The sequence below is a fragment of the Salvelinus alpinus genome, chromosome 13 (genome assembly GCF_045679555.1).
Source record: "Salvelinus alpinus chromosome 13, SLU_Salpinus.1, whole genome shotgun sequence".
NCBI lineage: Eukaryota > Metazoa > Chordata > Actinopteri > Salmoniformes > Salmonidae > Salvelinus > Salvelinus alpinus.
In genome coordinates this window covers 5735496-5753552 of record NC_092098.1, presented here as the reverse complement: position 1 = coordinate 5753552, position 18057 = coordinate 5735496, and the positions used below count along the sequence as shown (strand labels likewise).

At 44.2% G+C, this 18057-nt stretch overlaps 1 protein-coding gene across 2 annotated transcripts; it reads left to right on the top strand.

The window, feature by feature from the left end:
- Positions 1-9360: 9360 nt before the first annotated feature.
- Positions 9361-12087, top strand: tm4sf21a (transmembrane 4 L six family member 21a). 2 transcript variants are annotated; one of them, XM_071337544.1, is made up of 5 exons: positions 9361-9729; positions 10328-10393; positions 10799-10932; positions 11053-11239; positions 11591-12087. In XM_071337544.1, exons 1-5 carry the CDS (start codon positions 9553-9555, stop codon positions 11600-11602), a joined length of 576 nt encoding a protein of 191 aa, XP_071193645.1. In that variant the 5' UTR covers positions 9361-9552; the 3' UTR covers positions 11603-12087. The 2 variants fall into 2 exon arrangements, with proteins under 2 accessions (XP_071193645.1, XP_071193646.1); XM_071337545.1 differs by having other exon boundaries at positions 9366-9729; positions 11594-12087.
- Positions 12088-18057: the final 5970 nt, after the last annotated feature.

The following is an 18057-nucleotide window of genomic DNA, read 5'->3' as shown; positions in this document are numbered from 1 at the left end:
ACTTACCTTACGCAGGTGCGTAACATAATTTTCCGGCGTGGTTCCCTTGCGAGCGCTGTATAAATTTAATTCAACTAATTCAACCAATTTCCTGGCCAACAGATCTTCTCTGTAGTTTTCATTCAGTACATTTATCCAAACCCACTCTTTAAATTTGGTGGACATTTAAAATACATTTTCTTGAAATACTTACTAGAATAAATGGAGAGAACGGTTCAGAATATTATGGATCAATAAAAGGAAGCCATGTAAATACACATATTCTTAGTGTACAAAACATTAGGAAACATCTTTCCATGACATACTGTAGAGACTGAACAGGTGAATCCAGGTGAAAGCTATGATCCCTTATTGATGTCACCTGTTAAAAGGGGAGGAGACAGGTTAAAGAAGGATTTTTAAGACTTGAGACAATTGAGACATAGATTGTAAACTCAGCAAAAAAAGAAACATCCCTTTTTCAGGACCCTGTCTTTCAAAGATAATTCGTAAAAATCCAAATAACTTCACAGATCTTCATTGTAAAGAGTTTAAACAATGTTTCCCATGCTTGTTCAATGAACCATAAACATTTAATGAACATGGACCTGTGGAACGGTCGTTAAGACACTAAAAGCTTACAGACGGTAGGCAATTAAGGTCACAGTTATGAAAACTTAGGACACTAAAGAGGCCTTTCTACTGACTCTGAATGTGCCTTAGGCATGCTGCAAGGAGGCATGAGGACTGCAGATGTGGCAAGGGCAATAAATTGCAATGTCTGTACTGTGAGACGCCTAAGACAGCGCGAGAGGGAGACAGGACGGACAGCTGATCGCCCTCGCAGTGGCAGATCACGTTAAACAACACCTGCACAGGATCCTGCACAGGATCGGTACATCCAAACATCACACCTGTGGGACAGGTACAGGATGGCAACAACAACTGCCCGAGTTACACCAGGAACGCACAATCCCTCCATCAGTGCTCAGACTGTCCGCAATAGGCTGAGAGAGGCTGGACTGAGGGCTTGTAGGCCTGTTGTAAGGCAGGTCCTCACCAGACATCACCGGCAACTACGTCGCCTATAGGCACAAACCCACCGTCGCTGGACCAGACAGGATTGGCAAAAAGTGCTCTTCACTGATGAGTCACAGTTTTGTCTCACCTGTGGTGATGGTCGGATTCGCGTTTATTGTCGAAGGAATGAGCATTACACCGAGGCCTGTACTCTGGAGCGGGATCGATTTGGATGTGGAGGGTCCGTCATGGTCTGAGGCGGTGTGTCACAGCATCCTTGGACTGCGCTTGTTGTCATTGCAGGCAATCTCAAAGCTGTGCGTTACAGGGAAGACATCCTCCTCCCTCATGTGGTACCCTTCCTGCAGGCTCATCCTGACATGACAATGCCGCCAGCCATACTGCTCATTCTGTGCGTGATTTCCTGCAGGACAGGAATGTCAGTGTTCTGCCATGGCCAGCGAAGAGCCCGGCTCTCAATCCCGTTGAGCACGTCTGGGACCTGTTGGATCGGAGGGTGAGGGCTAGGGCCATTCCTCCCAGAAATGTTCCGGGAACTTGCAGGTGCCTTGGTGGAAGAGTGGGGTAACATCTCACAGCAAGAACTGGCAAATCTGGTGCAGTCCATGAGGAGGAGAAGCACTGCAGTACTTAATGCAGCTGGTGCCACACCAGATACTGATTGTTACTTTTGATTTTGACCCCCCCCTTTGTTCAGGGACACATTATTCAATTTCTGTTAGTCACATGTCTGTGGAACTTGTTCAGTTTATGTCTCAGTTGTTGAATCTTGTTATGTTCATACAAATATTTACACATGTTAAGATTGCTGAAAATAAATGCAGTTGACAGCGGGAGGGCGTTTCTTTTTTTGCTGAGTTTATGTGTGCCATTCAGAGGGTGAATGGGCAAGACAAAATATTTAAGTGCCAGGCGCACCGGTTTGAGTCTGTCAAAAACTGCAACGCTGCTGGGTTTTTCATGCTCAACAGTTTCCTGTGTGTATCAAAAATGGTCCACCACCCAAAGGACATCCAGCCAACTTGACACAACTGTGCGAAGCATTAGAGTCGACAAGGGCCAGCATCCCTGTGGAACTCTTTCGACACCTTGTAGATTCCATGCCCCAACAAATTGAGGATGTTCTGAGGGCAAAAGGCGGTGCAACTCAATATTAGAAAGGTGTTTCTAATGTTTTGTACACTCAATGTATGTTTGTCTCTTTTTCAGCACCAATTACTAAATAAAAAAGACTCATCGAGCTAAGCGTGCATAAATGGATTGCAATTCTCTTTTTATACACTTTTCTCTGAGTATTCTGACCTTGAACTTAAGCTTGAGAATAGCATGCTATTCTCCCGCTTTTCATTTGGGGTGGAGATCAAATAAATGAATGAAGGTGTGGAAGAGGTATGTCTACAGATACACTTTGTTCTGACCTTGACTTAATTCCCTCGTAATTCCACCACCTTTACGTGCGAGGAAACCATGAATAAGGTTTAGCTAACCTACTGGTTCCAAGTGGAAAAAGCATCTACTTTATTTTTTCAGATAATAATAACACCATTCTCCATTCACTGCCATTTACAACTTGATAAGAGCTATTGATAAGAGCTAGGTAAATTAGTAATATATTTAGATAAGGGAATTGTAAATATAAATGACACATGTTTTAGATCTATTTTACCTTAACGCTGGAGACAAATGTGAAACCAGTCATATGGCAGCAAACTGAAGCATGTCAACTTTGCCGCAGTTGTAACATAGACGCATGGAGTCAGGAAGCGAAACGTCTGGACATGAAAACTGAACCAATGCTGCCTGAAGAGTGATGCGAGGGAGTGCTAGATAAAGGGGGAGTAATCAGGGTAGTGATGGAGTCCAGGTGTGCCTCATGAAGGGGCGCAGGTGTGCGTAATGATGGGTTGCCAGGTGTGCGTAATGATGGGTTGCCAGGTGTGCATAATGATGGGTTGCCCCCCCCCCCCCCCCCCCCCCCGACGCGCAGCTCCAGCTCGACGAAGCCGTCGAGGAGCGGGCCGGATGACAAAGGTGGAATTCTCGGATGATGTTGAGATCTAGAATGTCGTACAACGGAACCCAGCACCTCTCTGGACCATACCCCTCCCAGTCCACCAGGTACTGGAGCCGACTCACACGACGTCCAGGAGTGATCGGATGGCATAGGCAGGGCTCCCCTCAATGTGTTCAAGGGAGGCGGAGGGGTGTTGTGGGCGATGGCATCAGCCAGGGGACCGGGAACCACCGGCTTGAGAAGGGAAACATGAAAAGATGGTGAGATCGTATAGTTAGTTGGGAGTTGTAATCTACCTCGTTGACCCTCCGGATGTACCTTGAACAGCCCCACAAACCAGGGACTCAGCTTCTTACAGGGCAGGCTGAGCAGGAGGTTCCTGGTAGAGAGGCAGATGTGATCACCAGTATGGAACATGGGAGCCTCACTGCGGTGGCGATCCACCTGCTCTTTCTGATGGCGGACGGCGCGCTGGAGTCTCAGATGGGCATCGTTCCATACCTCTTCTGCACGTTTAAACCACTTGTCCACCGCAGGAGCGTTGGTCTGGCTCAGAGTCCTCGGAGCCAGGGCCGGCTGATAACCCAGAACACACTGAAAGGGAGTCAGCCCAGTGGAGGAGTGTCGCAATGAATTCTGGGCATATTCAGCCCAAGGAAGGAATCGGGCCCAGTACCCCTGCCGGTCCTAGCAGTGACACCTCAGGAACCTCCCCAGCTCCTGGGTCATCCTCTCCACCTGCCCGTTAGATTGGGAATGGTACCCGGAAGTGAGGCTGACCATGACCCCCTGCTTCTCCATGAAAGCCTTCAGTCATGTGATGTGAATTGCGGGCCACGATCGGAGACGATATCCTCCGGAAGGCCATAGTGCTGGAAGACCTGCTGGAACAGTGCCTCAGCAACCTGGAGAGCAGTAGGGAGACCAGACAGAAGGATGAAACACCATGATTTTGAGAATATGGCCACAACCACCAAAATGGTGGTGAAACCATCAGAGGGGAGATCAGTGACGAAATCAATGGACAGATGAGACCAGGGACGCTGAGGCACGGGAAGCGGAAAGAGTTTACCTGCTGGAGCGTGCCGGAGAGATTTAGTACATACTGAACATGAGTTGATATGTTGTGCAACGTCATGCACCAAAGTGGGACACCAGTATTTCTAAGAAAGTGATTGAGCGGTGCGGGTGATGTGTGTGCCCAGGTCAGCAACCAATCTCTGACCCCCCTGGGGACGTAGATGCGCTCCGGAGGGCAGGTGGCAGTAGCGGCTTCCCTCTCCAGAGCCTGGCGGATGTCCACATCTACGTCCCAAGACACGGGCCAACGATACGGAAGGACTGATTGATGGGCTGGTGGACACTCACAGGGCCCTCCACCGATGTGGAACCACAGGGTGTGGGAAAGCAGGTCTTCCGACATCCTGGTCCCCGGGCGGTAATCCTCCTCTCTGACCAGGAGATGGTGGGAGGCTGAGGATGACTTTGTGTATGGGTGCGGTGATGAAGAAGGGAAGGCTTTCCTGGTGCTTGGGTCCCACTGTGAGGGTGAGTGGTGCTGTGACGTGAGTAATTGTGCTGGATCCCATGGTCGCATATCCAGAGCTTGGACAGGAAAAGGAGAGGAGAGTTGGTAAGAAGTTGTGTTCAGGGAGGAGTCAGGGGCCTGGTTGATGAAGTTCCCAGCGGCACCGGAGTCCACTAGAGCTACAGAGACAGATGAGGGAAAGCCAGCCAGTGAAATTGAACCCAGAAAGTGTTTGGCAGAAAGTGATGATGGAATACCGTAGGGATGGAAGGTCACAGGGCCGCCGCTCTGCTCTAGTGGACCCCGGGTTAGGATGCACCGGGCACCGCTGAAGCTGGTGTCCCTCCTGGCTGCAATAGGGACAGAGCCCCAGCTGTCTCCAGCAACGCCGCAGAGAGGTGCGTGGCCCCCACCTCCATGGGTTCAGGCTCTGCCACAGGACAGTCATAGGAGGGAGGCAAGTGGCGAGGTGGACACCGACGCTCCCGAAGAAGGTTATACGCATGGATGGCCATCGAGATGAGAGCGTCCAAGGATAGGTTGTCATCTTCGACATGCCAACTCCGTCTGGACCTCCTCGTGCAGTCCACTGCGGAATAGAGTGAGGAACGCCGGCTCATTACATCTGCTGGAGGCTGCCACAGTCCGAAAGGTAGGGTGTACTCCGCAGCAGTCTGGGCACCCTGCTGGAGTTGAAAAAGTTGCTCATCTCCCTCTCTGCCCTCTGGAGGATGGCCCTGAACAGAGCCATGAACCGCTCATAGGAACCCAACTCATCCGCTCCTCTCTCCCAGACGGCCGTAGCCCACTCCAACGCCTGTCCGGTCAGCTGGAAAATGACCGTGGCAACCTTGGACCTCTCGGTGGTGGGGGCTCCCGTCTGGTAGGCGAAATAGAGGGAGCACTGGAGTAGGAAGCCACGGCATTTAGAAGGAGTACCGTCATAAGTCGGGCATCGCTGACCTGGGCGGACGGCTGGGGGACTGGCTCACTTTGACGACCGAAGATAAGAGGCCCTCCGTCAGAGGTATGGAGAACCTCGCTGGTGGAGTCGAGGCGGTGGAGAACGTGGAGGACATCCTTCATGGTCGTATCCAGTAGAGCCAGCTGGTTGCAGTGTTGGTGTAGTAGATGACCCTGTTTCTTGAACGTCTGGAAGATGGTGTAATCTTCCATAATTTCTGAGGCAGTATTATGTAACATAGACGCAAGGAGTCTGGATGCAGGTGCAGATGGTGAGTTTAATAATAACGAACATGGAGAGTTACAAATCAAGAGAAACGTCTGGACATGAAAACTGAACCAATACTGCCTGTAGTCAGATGTTAGGGAGTTCCTAGATTTAAGGGAAGTAATCAGGGTAGTGATGGAGTCCAGGTGTGCCTCATGATGGGGCACAGGTGTGCGTAATGAGGGTTGCCAGGTAAACGGGAGTAGACGTGACAGTAGTGAAGTTTAGGAAATGCTGTGGCATCATGCAGAATTTTTATTGTAAGACCTTTTAATTTGCAGGCAGTGGCGATTTTAGCATGTAAATCTTGGTGGGGCAAACTCCCCCAATTTTTTTTTTAGACGCATGCAAGCAAAGACACAACACAACACTAAACAATACATTAATTGCACTATAACAGCGACAAGCGGTGCCCACAAACTGTTAGGGCCTACATAAAGCTGTCCCAACAGCAGAGCTTTCTTTCCAGCACAATGGAGTGAATCGTTACCTCCGTTGCACCTGGCTATCAGCGGAGCCTTGTCTGGCAGCGAAACAATTAATTCAGCCTTGAAATTAAGAGGTGAAAATAGATCAAATTATTAGGGTGAGGCACATGGGCTACTAACAGCTTACTACACAACATACACTTAGTATTACTTTCTTAGCTACGGTATACATATCTCCCTTGCATATTAGATCATTTATGCAGCAGCATACAAGACATTTTTGGACTCACCTTGGCTTGTGCTGTGCTCACTTAAACATGAAGTTGGCACGATGGTTTTGTCATCAAACTTTGTCCACAAAGTCTGGCATTCTCTGCATTTATGGTGGGAAAAAACACACAGCTACATTGAATAGGAGGCTATTGTTACTGATTGCTTTGCACTGCTTGCAGTTAGCCACTGATTCCTTCCAAAAGACTCATTGTTGAATTTGCGATTTCCAACTTGTTGTGTAATGTTTATGTCCAATGGCTGATGAGCACCGATATGTTTTATCTAGAATTTCGCTTCGTTATTTATCTTCTTATGACATGGATTAGAAAGGATTTTCCAGTCGATTGTTGACTTGATTTATGATAATGACTGCTAATGTTTATGTCCAATGGCTGATGAGCACCGATATGTCCAATCAAAGCTACTGTAGATATAATGTGATTTGATGTCATTCTGTGGCCAATGACCTTGAGCCTTCTTGGATGGGCACTTCTTTAATATAACTCTATGGCAGAACCCAAGGGGCAAACATTTTCGAGCTCTAACCTTAGGCTTGTGGGTGATGTACTGTCCCATGAGTGTCAGAAAACTGAGCCAATCAGGCGCAACGCTCTGTATTTTCTGCTGGCTTGCCCCACCACCACAGAAAGCACTGAGCTAGGCTGAAACACCTGCATTTTGGAGCTGCCTTACTCAAGAAAGCAAAAAAGAGACCATGTTTGTATGTACCTTAATTAACTCAATTACATTTTTTTGTTATATTGTTAGCAAACAAATTAGTATTAATTTGCCCCACTTGCCCTGAATGAGACCACCACTGCTTGCAGGGATGGGCACTCTCGAATGTCTTAATCATAGTCTACCCCGACTTTCTCTGTTGTGTTAAATATTAGCCACTATCAGTATCGACCATCAGTAGGCCTGATAACAACACATCAAATAGGGGGTGTTTATATTTGTCCTGTTTCACACATGTACAAGTGTTTAACCTGTACAAGTGTGTGGTGTGAAATGGAAATATGTTTTTGCATATCCCCCTCCCCTAAAACACCTTCAGAGAGTGGGGTAACGGCCAGGGATAAGCCATCATTGACGGCGACCCTGGAGCAATTAGGATTAAGTGCCTTGCTCAAGGGCATAGTTGACTCTGAGATTCAAACTAGCAACCTTTTGGTTACAGGCCAATGCTCCAATTTACTGTTTAGTTGCCTTCAGTTGGTATAGCCTACATTATCATTCAATTGAATTACATTGTTTTGTTTAACTTAATTTGCTTCCTCTTTAAATGCCATCACGGCCATGTGGTTGTTGGTGAGGATCATTAGTAACAGTTGATAATAATACATAAATGACATTGTTATGGAGCGCAGACGTAGCCATAACAGTTTGAACCAGATGGTTAGTGCAGGCAAGTGCAGGCAATAGACGAGGGCATAGCCTACTATTGTACACTATTCTCCCTTTATAATTCTATGTACACTAATCTTCCAACATTACCATGGGTTGAAGAACTGAATATGGCAAGTTCCAGGATAAGTCAAACCACTGTATTTTTGATTCATCAATATATTTTGTGTGTAAAGGCTTTCCAAATCTGATTTTATACATGTATAATTGTTAGAGGAATTTTAATTCCTATGTATTCATTAACCAATTCAATTAAAACACTCAGTCTGCACCCAGAGTTTGTAAGGTTCGGGGGGAAGTGAAACAGACGGAGGCCAGTTAAAAATAGTTATTCTCGAGAGCTCTGAACATAATTACATAATTACAAATGTCGCTCCTCCTCTCTGGCAACGACAAAGCTGCTTTAAAAGTTCCTTCCAACACACACATATTGCTTATAATATGCTACCACATGCTTGCAGAATCTACTGCAAGCCCAACGGACTTCCTTCTTGTTATCGGTTTCACAGAGGGCACAAGTTGTCTGCCTCAACTTGTCTGTTAACACTTCATCTTTGCCTATGTAGAAACATTCTTTATCAGACAAGTTAGAATTCTGTTAGTTACAGTGGGGCAAAAAAGTATTTAGTCAGCCACCAATTGTGCAAGTTCTCCCACTTAAAAAGATGAGAGAGGCCTGTAATTTTCATCATAGGTACACTTCAACTATGACAGACAAAATGAGAAAAAAAAAATCACAGCCAGAAAATCACATTGTAGGATTTTTAATGAATTTATTTGCAAATGATGGTGGAAAATAAGTATTTGGTCAATAACAAAAGTTTATCTCAATACTTTGTTACAGTTACGCAATTCGAAACGGCTGATATTTGTAAGTGGTGAATGACATTCCTCTATCCGAGCTCACCGTGGCTAGTGTGCAGTCTCTTATTAATGTTTAACCAGTCACTTGTTAATGTTTTACAGCTGATGTCAAAGACTTATTGTATCCCTCCCATCAACAGCATCATGCACTACCGGTCCAAAGTCCACAAGGAGTGGGGCTTTTACAGAAACTCAGATAGACAATACAAACACACACTGGCGGAACACATTCAATGTAGCTGGGAAGATTTGAAAGAAGCAGAACAACACAAAAACAATGACCTTCTCTTATTTATTAGAGAATATTGTGACAATGGGGGCATACTAAACAGACAAATAACTGTAGTCTGGAGGCTTCGTAGGTTATTTCCCAGGTACCCTATTCTGACTATGGTTTGGTGTTTATCACCAAAGGAAACCATGCCAACCTCTAGTGTTAATCATAACACCATAATCGATTTGACATAAATGACGCCATTCAAAGTCCCATTGCTGCGTTGGGTGAAGAATAGGTGTCCAATTATAGGCTTTGCTTTGCTATGACTCACAGTACACTATTACTCCCACACAAAACCCCTCCTCCCACCTCGTATTTATTCCATTCCCCCCCGTATATCACCAAGTAGAGAGAAAAAAGGTGAGTGGACAAGAAAAGACCCTTTGTGGAATTATAAGAGTTTGTTTTACGACTTTATACCTACCCTGTTTTTCTTTTGGAATGTTCAAGGCTCTCAAACCTATTGGCTGCACAGTTCTTAGACAAGTCAAACAGTAAGTGACAGATAGGATGTGTACAGGTAAATGCTCCCGGTGTATCGGGGTGACGCTATACCCACTGGCAGTCATCTCGATCATCTGTAACATCATACTGTTCTTCCCGGGTTGGGAGACCAGTTACGCCAAAGATGGATACATTACAGAAGAGGTGAAGTACATGGGTGGACTGGTTGGAGGGGGAATAATGGTAAGTTCTTTCTTCTTAAATAATGAATGGTGTTTAATTTAATTATGCAGTATTTTTTTTAAAGTGCAAGCCATTGGGAAATCCCCCGTAACCATTCATTTGAGAATGTCAGAGAAGTTTCATATGGACTTTGTTTTGTGTATTGATGAAACCCTTCTTAGGTTCCACGTGATTCACAAGTATATGTATAATAGGGAGTCGCCCATGAGTTGACACAGTTTAGTTATCCAAGGGGGCCAGTGATTCAAATATGGTTTGCATGTTTTCGTGTTTTTTACTCGTTTTTAGATTTCGACATGGTTAGGGACAAACTACAGTGTGATATGTAAGTCATCTGGTGAATCATGCTGCTTTATTTGCCAAGCCCTTATCAAAGTGCACATTTGCTGGATCTTCCTACTACTGCCTCATTCAAGAACAAGAGCAACAAAATAATTCACACACATTCAACTATTCTAACATTCAACCACTTGTTCAAATGCAAAAGAGTTGTTATTGTCAAATGTCGATTTTTTTTTATTTAGCCTTTTTTTAACCAGGATAAAAGTCATTGAGGTTACATGCATGGTACTGATTTCCTTGCCCATTCCCTTTCCAGGTGTTGGTCCCAGCATTGTACATCCATGTTACTGGACAGCAGGGATGCTGTGCCAACCGCTGCGGGGTAAGTCCTCTTTACAGACAAGAAAACACTGGAGAAGTCTATAAGAATGATAACTGTTGAACTCTAAAAGACTAGAAAACTCTAAAAAGAAGAGCAGGGAATTGAAAGATAACTTTCGAAAGAATTACAAAAGGATCAGAGATACAGATGCAGAGATACAGAGAGAGTAAGGTAGATACAGAGACAGAGCAAGAGAGAAAGAAAGGAAGAAAGGAATCGTAAGTGATAGGATGCAAAGAAAACAGGAAATACTAAATAAGATAGTCATCATAATTTTTAGCACTTTGAAATTAACATTTGTTATTGTAATTCTGTGTTTTTTAATTATAACTTTATTTAAGAACCTGTAATAATGCTGAAAGACCAATAAATTAAAACTAAACTAAACTAATCTTGTTTCCACAGATGTTCCTCTCCATTGCCTTTGCTGCGGTCGGGGTTGCTGGCGCCCTCTACAGTTTCATAGTGGCAATGCTTGGCCTGATTAATGGGCCCTACTGTAGAGTGCTGCTGATCTGGATGACTCCCTTCAAAGACAAGTTAGTGACTTCATAGATCACAAACACACACTCATGCACTTACACGCACGCACGCACACACACACACCACCACTACTATGCTTATAATTAATTACAACCCTCTCCCGCTTTCCCCATCAGAGAGAACAGTTACCTAAACAACCGTGATCTGTGGGGCTTGTGCACAGCGCCTAAAGACGTAGTGGAGTTTAACATTGGGCTGTTTGCCATCCTGCTGCTGACAAGCTCTCTGCAGCTGGTGCTCTGTTGTAGCCAGATGATCAACGGGCTCTTTGGATGCCTCTGTGGAACCTGCACCAGCAAAGGGGTATGGAAGGGGAGGGGGCCCTTACACCTGTTTGTGAGACAGTTGTCATTGGATTTAATAGAAATATTTTCTTCAATTAAGTACATTTTTAAATGTAATGTAATTGATGTGATGTAAATCCTTAAAATGTATCAGCTATAGCCTACACTGCTGAAAAGTTATACGCTATAGGAAAAGGAGACCAATCAACTCTTATAGTATTGTCTTCTAGAGACCTGAATATTCCTTCACTGTGGAGAAAGTTTCCTGATTAAATGTGTCTCCCTGTGGGGAAAGTTTCCTTATTAAATGTGTTTCCCTGTGGGGAAAGTTTCCTTATTAAATGTGTCTCTCTGTTATTCTTGTCCCAAGCAGGTTATTTAATGGAAGGAAGAATCGTATTCTACTCTCCATCCATGATGGATTGACTGGCGCCTCTAAGTGGACCAAGAGAGACATCGGCTTCAATATGTTTGCAATGTGATGCACAACATTCTCCCTTATTTTAATGTTTGCAATGTGATATACCTTCTAAATTGACATTTTAGCCATTTAGCAGACACTCTTCTTCAGAGTGACTTACAGTTAGTGAATTCAACTAAGGCAGGTAAGACAACCGCATATCAAACGTATACCAAATTAGCATTTGTCAGTATAGTTAGATGCAAAAGTATAATGTGTTTAACAGAAAGTAACGCTTTGTCCGATACATGGATTGGTGTCATTTCAGAATTTTTCAGTAAACTCTTCAGTGACATGCAATTGCTATTCAGTGGTGCAGCATATAATATACAATATCAATTCTTTGTGTTCATTATATACATGCATTGTATACATTTTCTGAAATAAAATGAAATCTTTTTTATTCTTTAATTCTATTTGTGCTCTCTTCCCCATTGTATTGATACATAGACACGTTCTGTTGAAAATAAGAGAGACAAATGTATGATTTCTACTAATTGAGTCCATTACTAAGTAATGGTTAATGATTGTCTATTCTCCATTACAAGAGACATGAATTAATGCATTATACGGTGCCTGCAGAGTATTCACACCCCTTTGTCCAAACGTTGTGTTACAAAGTGGGATTAAAATTGATTTAATTATCCTTTTTAGTCCAAGTGGAATACAAATTCTAACATTTGTAAAACATGAATGAAAAATAAAACACTAATATATGTTGATTAGATAAGTATTTAACCCACTGAGTCAATACATGTCAGAATCACCTTTTGCAGCAATTACATCTGGGAAAGTCTCTAAGAGCTTTGCACACCTGAATTGTACAATATCTACACATTATTATTTCAAAATTATTCTAGATCTGTTAAGTTGGTTGTTGATCCCCAGCTAACAATGACCTGTCGATCCGCCAGTATTTTTTGGGTGGCACGCCGTCAGTGGCTTGCCGTGGTCGGGCCTCCGGTGGTAGATCATTGGCATGCCGAAAGTCGGCAATCCAGACACTCAACTACTCAACTAGTGATCCAGACACTCAACTAGTCTAAAGAAGGTCAGCTTTATTGCTTCTTTAATCATGACAACAGTTTTCAGCTGTGCTAACATAATTGCAAATGTTTTTTTTAATGATCAATTAGCCTTTTAAAATGATAAACTTGGATTAGCTAACACAACATGCCATTGGAACACAGGAGTGATGGTTGCTGATAATGGGCCTCTGTACATCTATGTAGTAATTCCATTTAAAAAATCTGCCGTTTCCAGCTACAATAGTCATTTACAACATTAACAATGTCTACACTGTATTTCTGATCAATTTGATGTTATTTTAATGGACAAATATTTAGCTTTTCTTTCAAAAGCAAGGACATTTCTAAGTGACCCCAAACTTTTGAACGGTAGTGTACAGTTGAAGTCGGAAGTTTACATACACCTTAGCCAAATGGTCCGGCGGTTGGCGGCGGCTACTCTGGACGCGTGCCAGGCCCTTCTCGCGGATCTCACCAATGTAACAGTTTAACTTTAGACCGTCCCCTCGCCCCGACACGGGCGCGAACCAGGGACCCTCTGCACACATCAACAACAGTCACACACGAAGCATCGTTACCCATCGCTCCACAAAAGCCGCGGCCCTTGCAGAGCAAGGGGAACCACTACTTCAAGGTCTCAAAGCAAGTGACGTAACCGATTGAAACGCTATTAGCGCGCACCACCACTAACTAGCTAGCCATTTCACATCCGTTACACCAGCTACGGCGCTTGCCTGCGATAAGAAAGAACCCCTCTACAAAAGAGGCAACAGAGATCGCATCTCTGCATGTCTGGCAGACATATCAGTGTGGATGACGGATCACCACCTCAAGCTGAACCTCGGTAAGACGGAGCTGCTCTTCCTCCCGGGGAAGGACTGCCCGTTCCATGATCTCGCCATCACGGTTGACAACTCCATTGTGTCCTCCTCCCAGAGTGCTAAGAACCTTTGCGTGATCCTGGACAACACCCTGTCGTTCTCAACTAACATCAAGGCGGTGACCCGTTCCTGTAGGTTCATGCTCTACAACATTCGCAGAGTACGACCCTGCCTCACGCAGGAAGCGGCGCAGGTCCTAATCCAGGCACTTGTCATCTCCCGTCTGGATTACTGCAACTCGCTGTTGGCTGGGCTCCCTGCCTGTGCCATTAAACCCCTACAACTCATCCAGAACGCCGCAGCCCGTCTGGTGTTCAACTTTCCCAAGTTCTCTCACGTCACCCTGCTCCTCCGCTCTCTCCACTGGCTTCCAGTTGAAGCTCGCATCCGCTACAAGACCATGGTGCTTGCCTACGGAGCTGTGAGGGGAACGGCACCTCCGTACCTTCAGGCTCTGATCAGGCCCTACACCCAAACAAGGGCACTGCGTTCATCCACCTCTGGCCTGCTCGCCTCCCTACCTCTGAGGAAGTACAGTTCCCGCTCAGCCCAGTCAAAACTGTTCGCTGCTCTGGCACCCCAATGGTGGAACAAACTCCCTCACGACGCCAGGTCAGCGGAGTCAATCACCACCTTCCGGAGACACCTGAAACCCCACCTCTTTAAGGAATACCTAGGATAGGATAAAGTAATCCTTCTAACCCCCCCCCCCCCCCCCCCTTAAAAGAGTTAGATGCACTATTGTAAAGTGGTTGTTCCACTGGATATCATAAGGTGAATGCACCAATTTGTAAGTCGCTCTGGATAAGAGCGTCTGCTAAATGACTTAAATGTAAATGTAAATGAGATGAACCTGCGAGAGGTGGTTGCAAAATTTCTGAAGGGAGCTGCTGACAGAGAAGAGGGTACTCATTATTTCGTAGTCCAGGACATGATTTTCTGTAATAAATTAGAAAGCCTAAATGTATAGATATATTTATTTTATTATTATTACTAATTGTATAATACTTACAACAACAAAAAATATATAATGCATATTCTTCGTTACCATGTATTCAATGTAGATCTTTTTATTTTGTAATGTGTTTTACAATAAATTTGCAACGATTATTGAGAGTGGTGTACATTATTTTGGAATCATTACTGTGTGGAAAGATACTGATAATATGAACGGTGGAGCGACCGTGGACCGCCAACAAATACTTATTATGAACCAGCGGCTCAGTACTGGACCTCTGTCGGAAAAGTGTCGGCTGCCGCTGGTGGTCCGCTGGAAAAACGATGAGCAAAACGCCGGCGAACTGCAGGCTTTGCTACCGGTGGACCGCCGGCCATATTTGCTGGGTCATTTCTGCCAAGTTGGTTGTTGAACATGGCTAGACAGCCATGTTCAGGTCGTGCCATAGATTTCAAGCCAATTTAAGTCAAAATTGTAACTAGGCCACTCTGGAACATTCAATGTTGTCTTGGTAAGCAACTCCAGTGCATATTTGCCTTATCGCAAACAGGATGCATGTTTTGGAATATTTTTTTGTCTGTACAGGCTTCCTTCTTTTCATTCTGTCAATTAGGTTAGTATTTTCCTATTACAGCCATTAAACTCTAACTGTTAGGGCATTATCACATCCTAAATTCAGTACCCTGGTTTGGTTACCTGGAGCGTTTGTTATAATTCTACAGAATACGTTTTGATTCCACAAAACCTGAAAATAAGAGTTTACATGACATGAGCGAGCTAGCTTGTTTACCACAGGCAAAAAGGTCCACGCGACTCACGCTGCCGCGTCAGAATACATGGTACTCTGGTCCCGGATCTTGGATCCACTACTCACGCAGGTCCAGGATTCGTTTGCACTTCATAGCGCAGATCAGGGAACCAAACACCCTAAAGCATTAGCCTTATGATGAAATCCCTGAGCAGTTTCCTTCCTCTCTGGCAACTGAGATAGGAAGGATGCCTGTATCTTTATAGTGACTGGATGTATTGCTACACCATCCAGTGTAATTAATAACTTCACCATGCTTAAAGGGATATTTAATGTCAGATTTTCTTTATATATCTACCAATAGACATCCTTATTTGCAAGGCATTGGAAAACCTCCCTGGTCTTTGTGGTTGAATCTCCGTTTGAAATTCACTGCGCGACAGAGACCTTACAAATAATTGTATGGTGTGGGGTACAGATGAGGTATTCAAAAATAATTTTTAAAAACACACCATTGTCACGCCCTGGCCTTAGTTATCTTTGTTTTCTTTATTATTTTGGTTAGGTCAGGGTATGACATGGGGGATTTATGTGTTTTGTCTAGTCTAGGGGTTTTGTATGTTTATGGGGTGTTTTCTAGTCTAGGTGTGTGTATGTCTATGGTTGCCTAGATTGGTTCTCAATTAGAGGCAGCTGTTTATTGTCTCTGATTGGGAACCATATTTAGGCAGCCATATTCTTTAGGGATTTCGTGGGTTATTGTCTATATGTAAGTTGCTTGTGTCTGCACTTTATATACAGTGAGGGAAAAAAGTATTTGATCCCCTGCTGATTTTGTACGTTTGCCCACTGACAAAGATATTATCAGTCTATAATTTTAATGGTAGGTTTATTTGAACAGTGAGAGACAGAATAACAACAAAAATATCCAGAAAAATGCATGTCAAAAATGTTATAAATTGATTTGCATTTTAATGAGGGAAATAAGTATTTGACCCCTTCTCAATCAAAAAGATTTCTGGCTCCCAGGTGTCTTTCATACAGGTAACGAACGGAGATTAGGAGCACACTCTTAAAGGGAGTGCTCCTAATCTCAGTTTCTTACCTGTATAAAAGATACCTGTCCACAGAAGCAATCAATCAATCAGATTCCAAACTCTCCACCATGGCCAAGACCAAAGAGCTCTCCAAGGATGTCAGGGACAAGATTGTAGACCTACACAAGGCTGGAATGGGCTACAAGACCATCGCCAAGCAGCTTGGTGAGAAGGTGACAACAGTTTCTGTGATTATTCGCAAATGGAAGAAACACAAAAGACCTGTCAATCTCCCTCAGCCTGGGGCTCCATGCAAGATCTCACCTCGTGAAGTTGCAATGATCATGAGAACGGTGAGGAATCAGCCCAGAACTACACAGGAGGATCTTGTCAATGATCTCAAGGCAGCTGGGACCATAGTCATCAAGAAAACAATTGGTAACACACTATGCCGTGAAGGACTGAAATCCTGCAGCGCCCGCAAGGTCCCCCTGCTCAAGAAAGCACATATACATGCCCGTCTGAAGTTTGCCAATGAACATCTGAATGATTCAGAGGACAACTGGGTGAACGTGTTGTGGTCAGATGAGACCAAAATGGAGTTCTTTGGCATCAACCCAACTTGCCGTGTTTGGAGGAGGAGGAATGCTGCCTATGACCCCAAGAAACCATCCCCACCGTCAAACATGGAGGTGGAAACATTATGCTTTGGGGGTGTTTTTCTGCTAAAGGGACAGGACAACTTCACCGCATCAAAGGGACGATGGACGGGGCCATGTACCGTCAAAACTTGGGTGAAAACCTCCTTCCCTCAGCCAGGGTATTGAAAATGGGTCGTGGATGGGTATTCCAGCATGACAATGACCCAAAACACACGGCCAAGGCAACAAAGGAGTGGCTCAAGAAGAAGCACATTAAGGTCCTGGAGTGGCCTAGCCAGTATCCAGACCTTAATCCCATAGAAAATCTGTGGAGGGAGCTGAAGGTTCGAGTTGCCAAACGTCAGCCTCAAAACCTTAATGACTTGAAGAAGATCTGCAAAGAGGAGTGGGACAAAATCCCTCCTGAGATGTGTGCAAACCTGGTGGCCAACTACAAGAAACGTCTGACCTCTGTGATTGCCAACAAGGGTTTTGCCACCAAGTACTAAGTCATGTTTTGCAGAGGGGTCAAATACTTATTTCCCTCATTAAAATGCAAATCAATTCATAACATTTTTGACATGCGTTTTTCTGGATTTTTTTGTTGATATTCTGTCTCTCACTGTTCAAATAAACCTACCATTAAAATTATAGACTGATCATTTCTTTGTCAGTGGGCAAACGTACAAAATCAGCAGGGGATCAAATACTTTTTTCCCTCACTGTATAGCTTCATGTTCATTTTGTTTAGTTTGTTTAAGTGTTCTTCGTTTCGTGTTAAATAAATAGAAGAATGTATTCGTATCACGCTGCGCCTTGGCCCTTCTCTCTTTCTCCCGAAGACGAACGTAACAACCATACAACTTATGTGACGTGTTAAGTACATTTTTACTCCTGAACTTATTTCGGCTTGACATAACAAAAGGGGTTGAATACTTATTGACTCAAGACATTTCAGCTTTTCATTAATTTGTCAAAATGTAGAAAAACATAATTCCACTATGACATTTGAGTATAGGCCAGTGACATCAAAAATCTACATTTTTCATTTAGGCTGTAACAAAATGTAGAAAAAGTCAAGGGG

Coding starts and splice junctions, on each gene's coding strand:
- tm4sf21a (XM_071337544.1), top strand. CDS start 9,553: ATGTGTACAGGTAAATGCTCCCGGTGTATCGGGGTGACGCTATACCCA. Junction 10,394..10,798: donor GCTGTGCCAACCGCTGCGGG/GTAAGTCCTCTT, acceptor TTGTTTCCACAG/ATGTTCCTCTCCATTGCCTT. Junction 10,933..11,052: donor ATGACTCCCTTCAAAGACAA/GTTAGTGACTTC, acceptor TTTCCCCATCAG/AGAGAACAGTTACCTAAACA.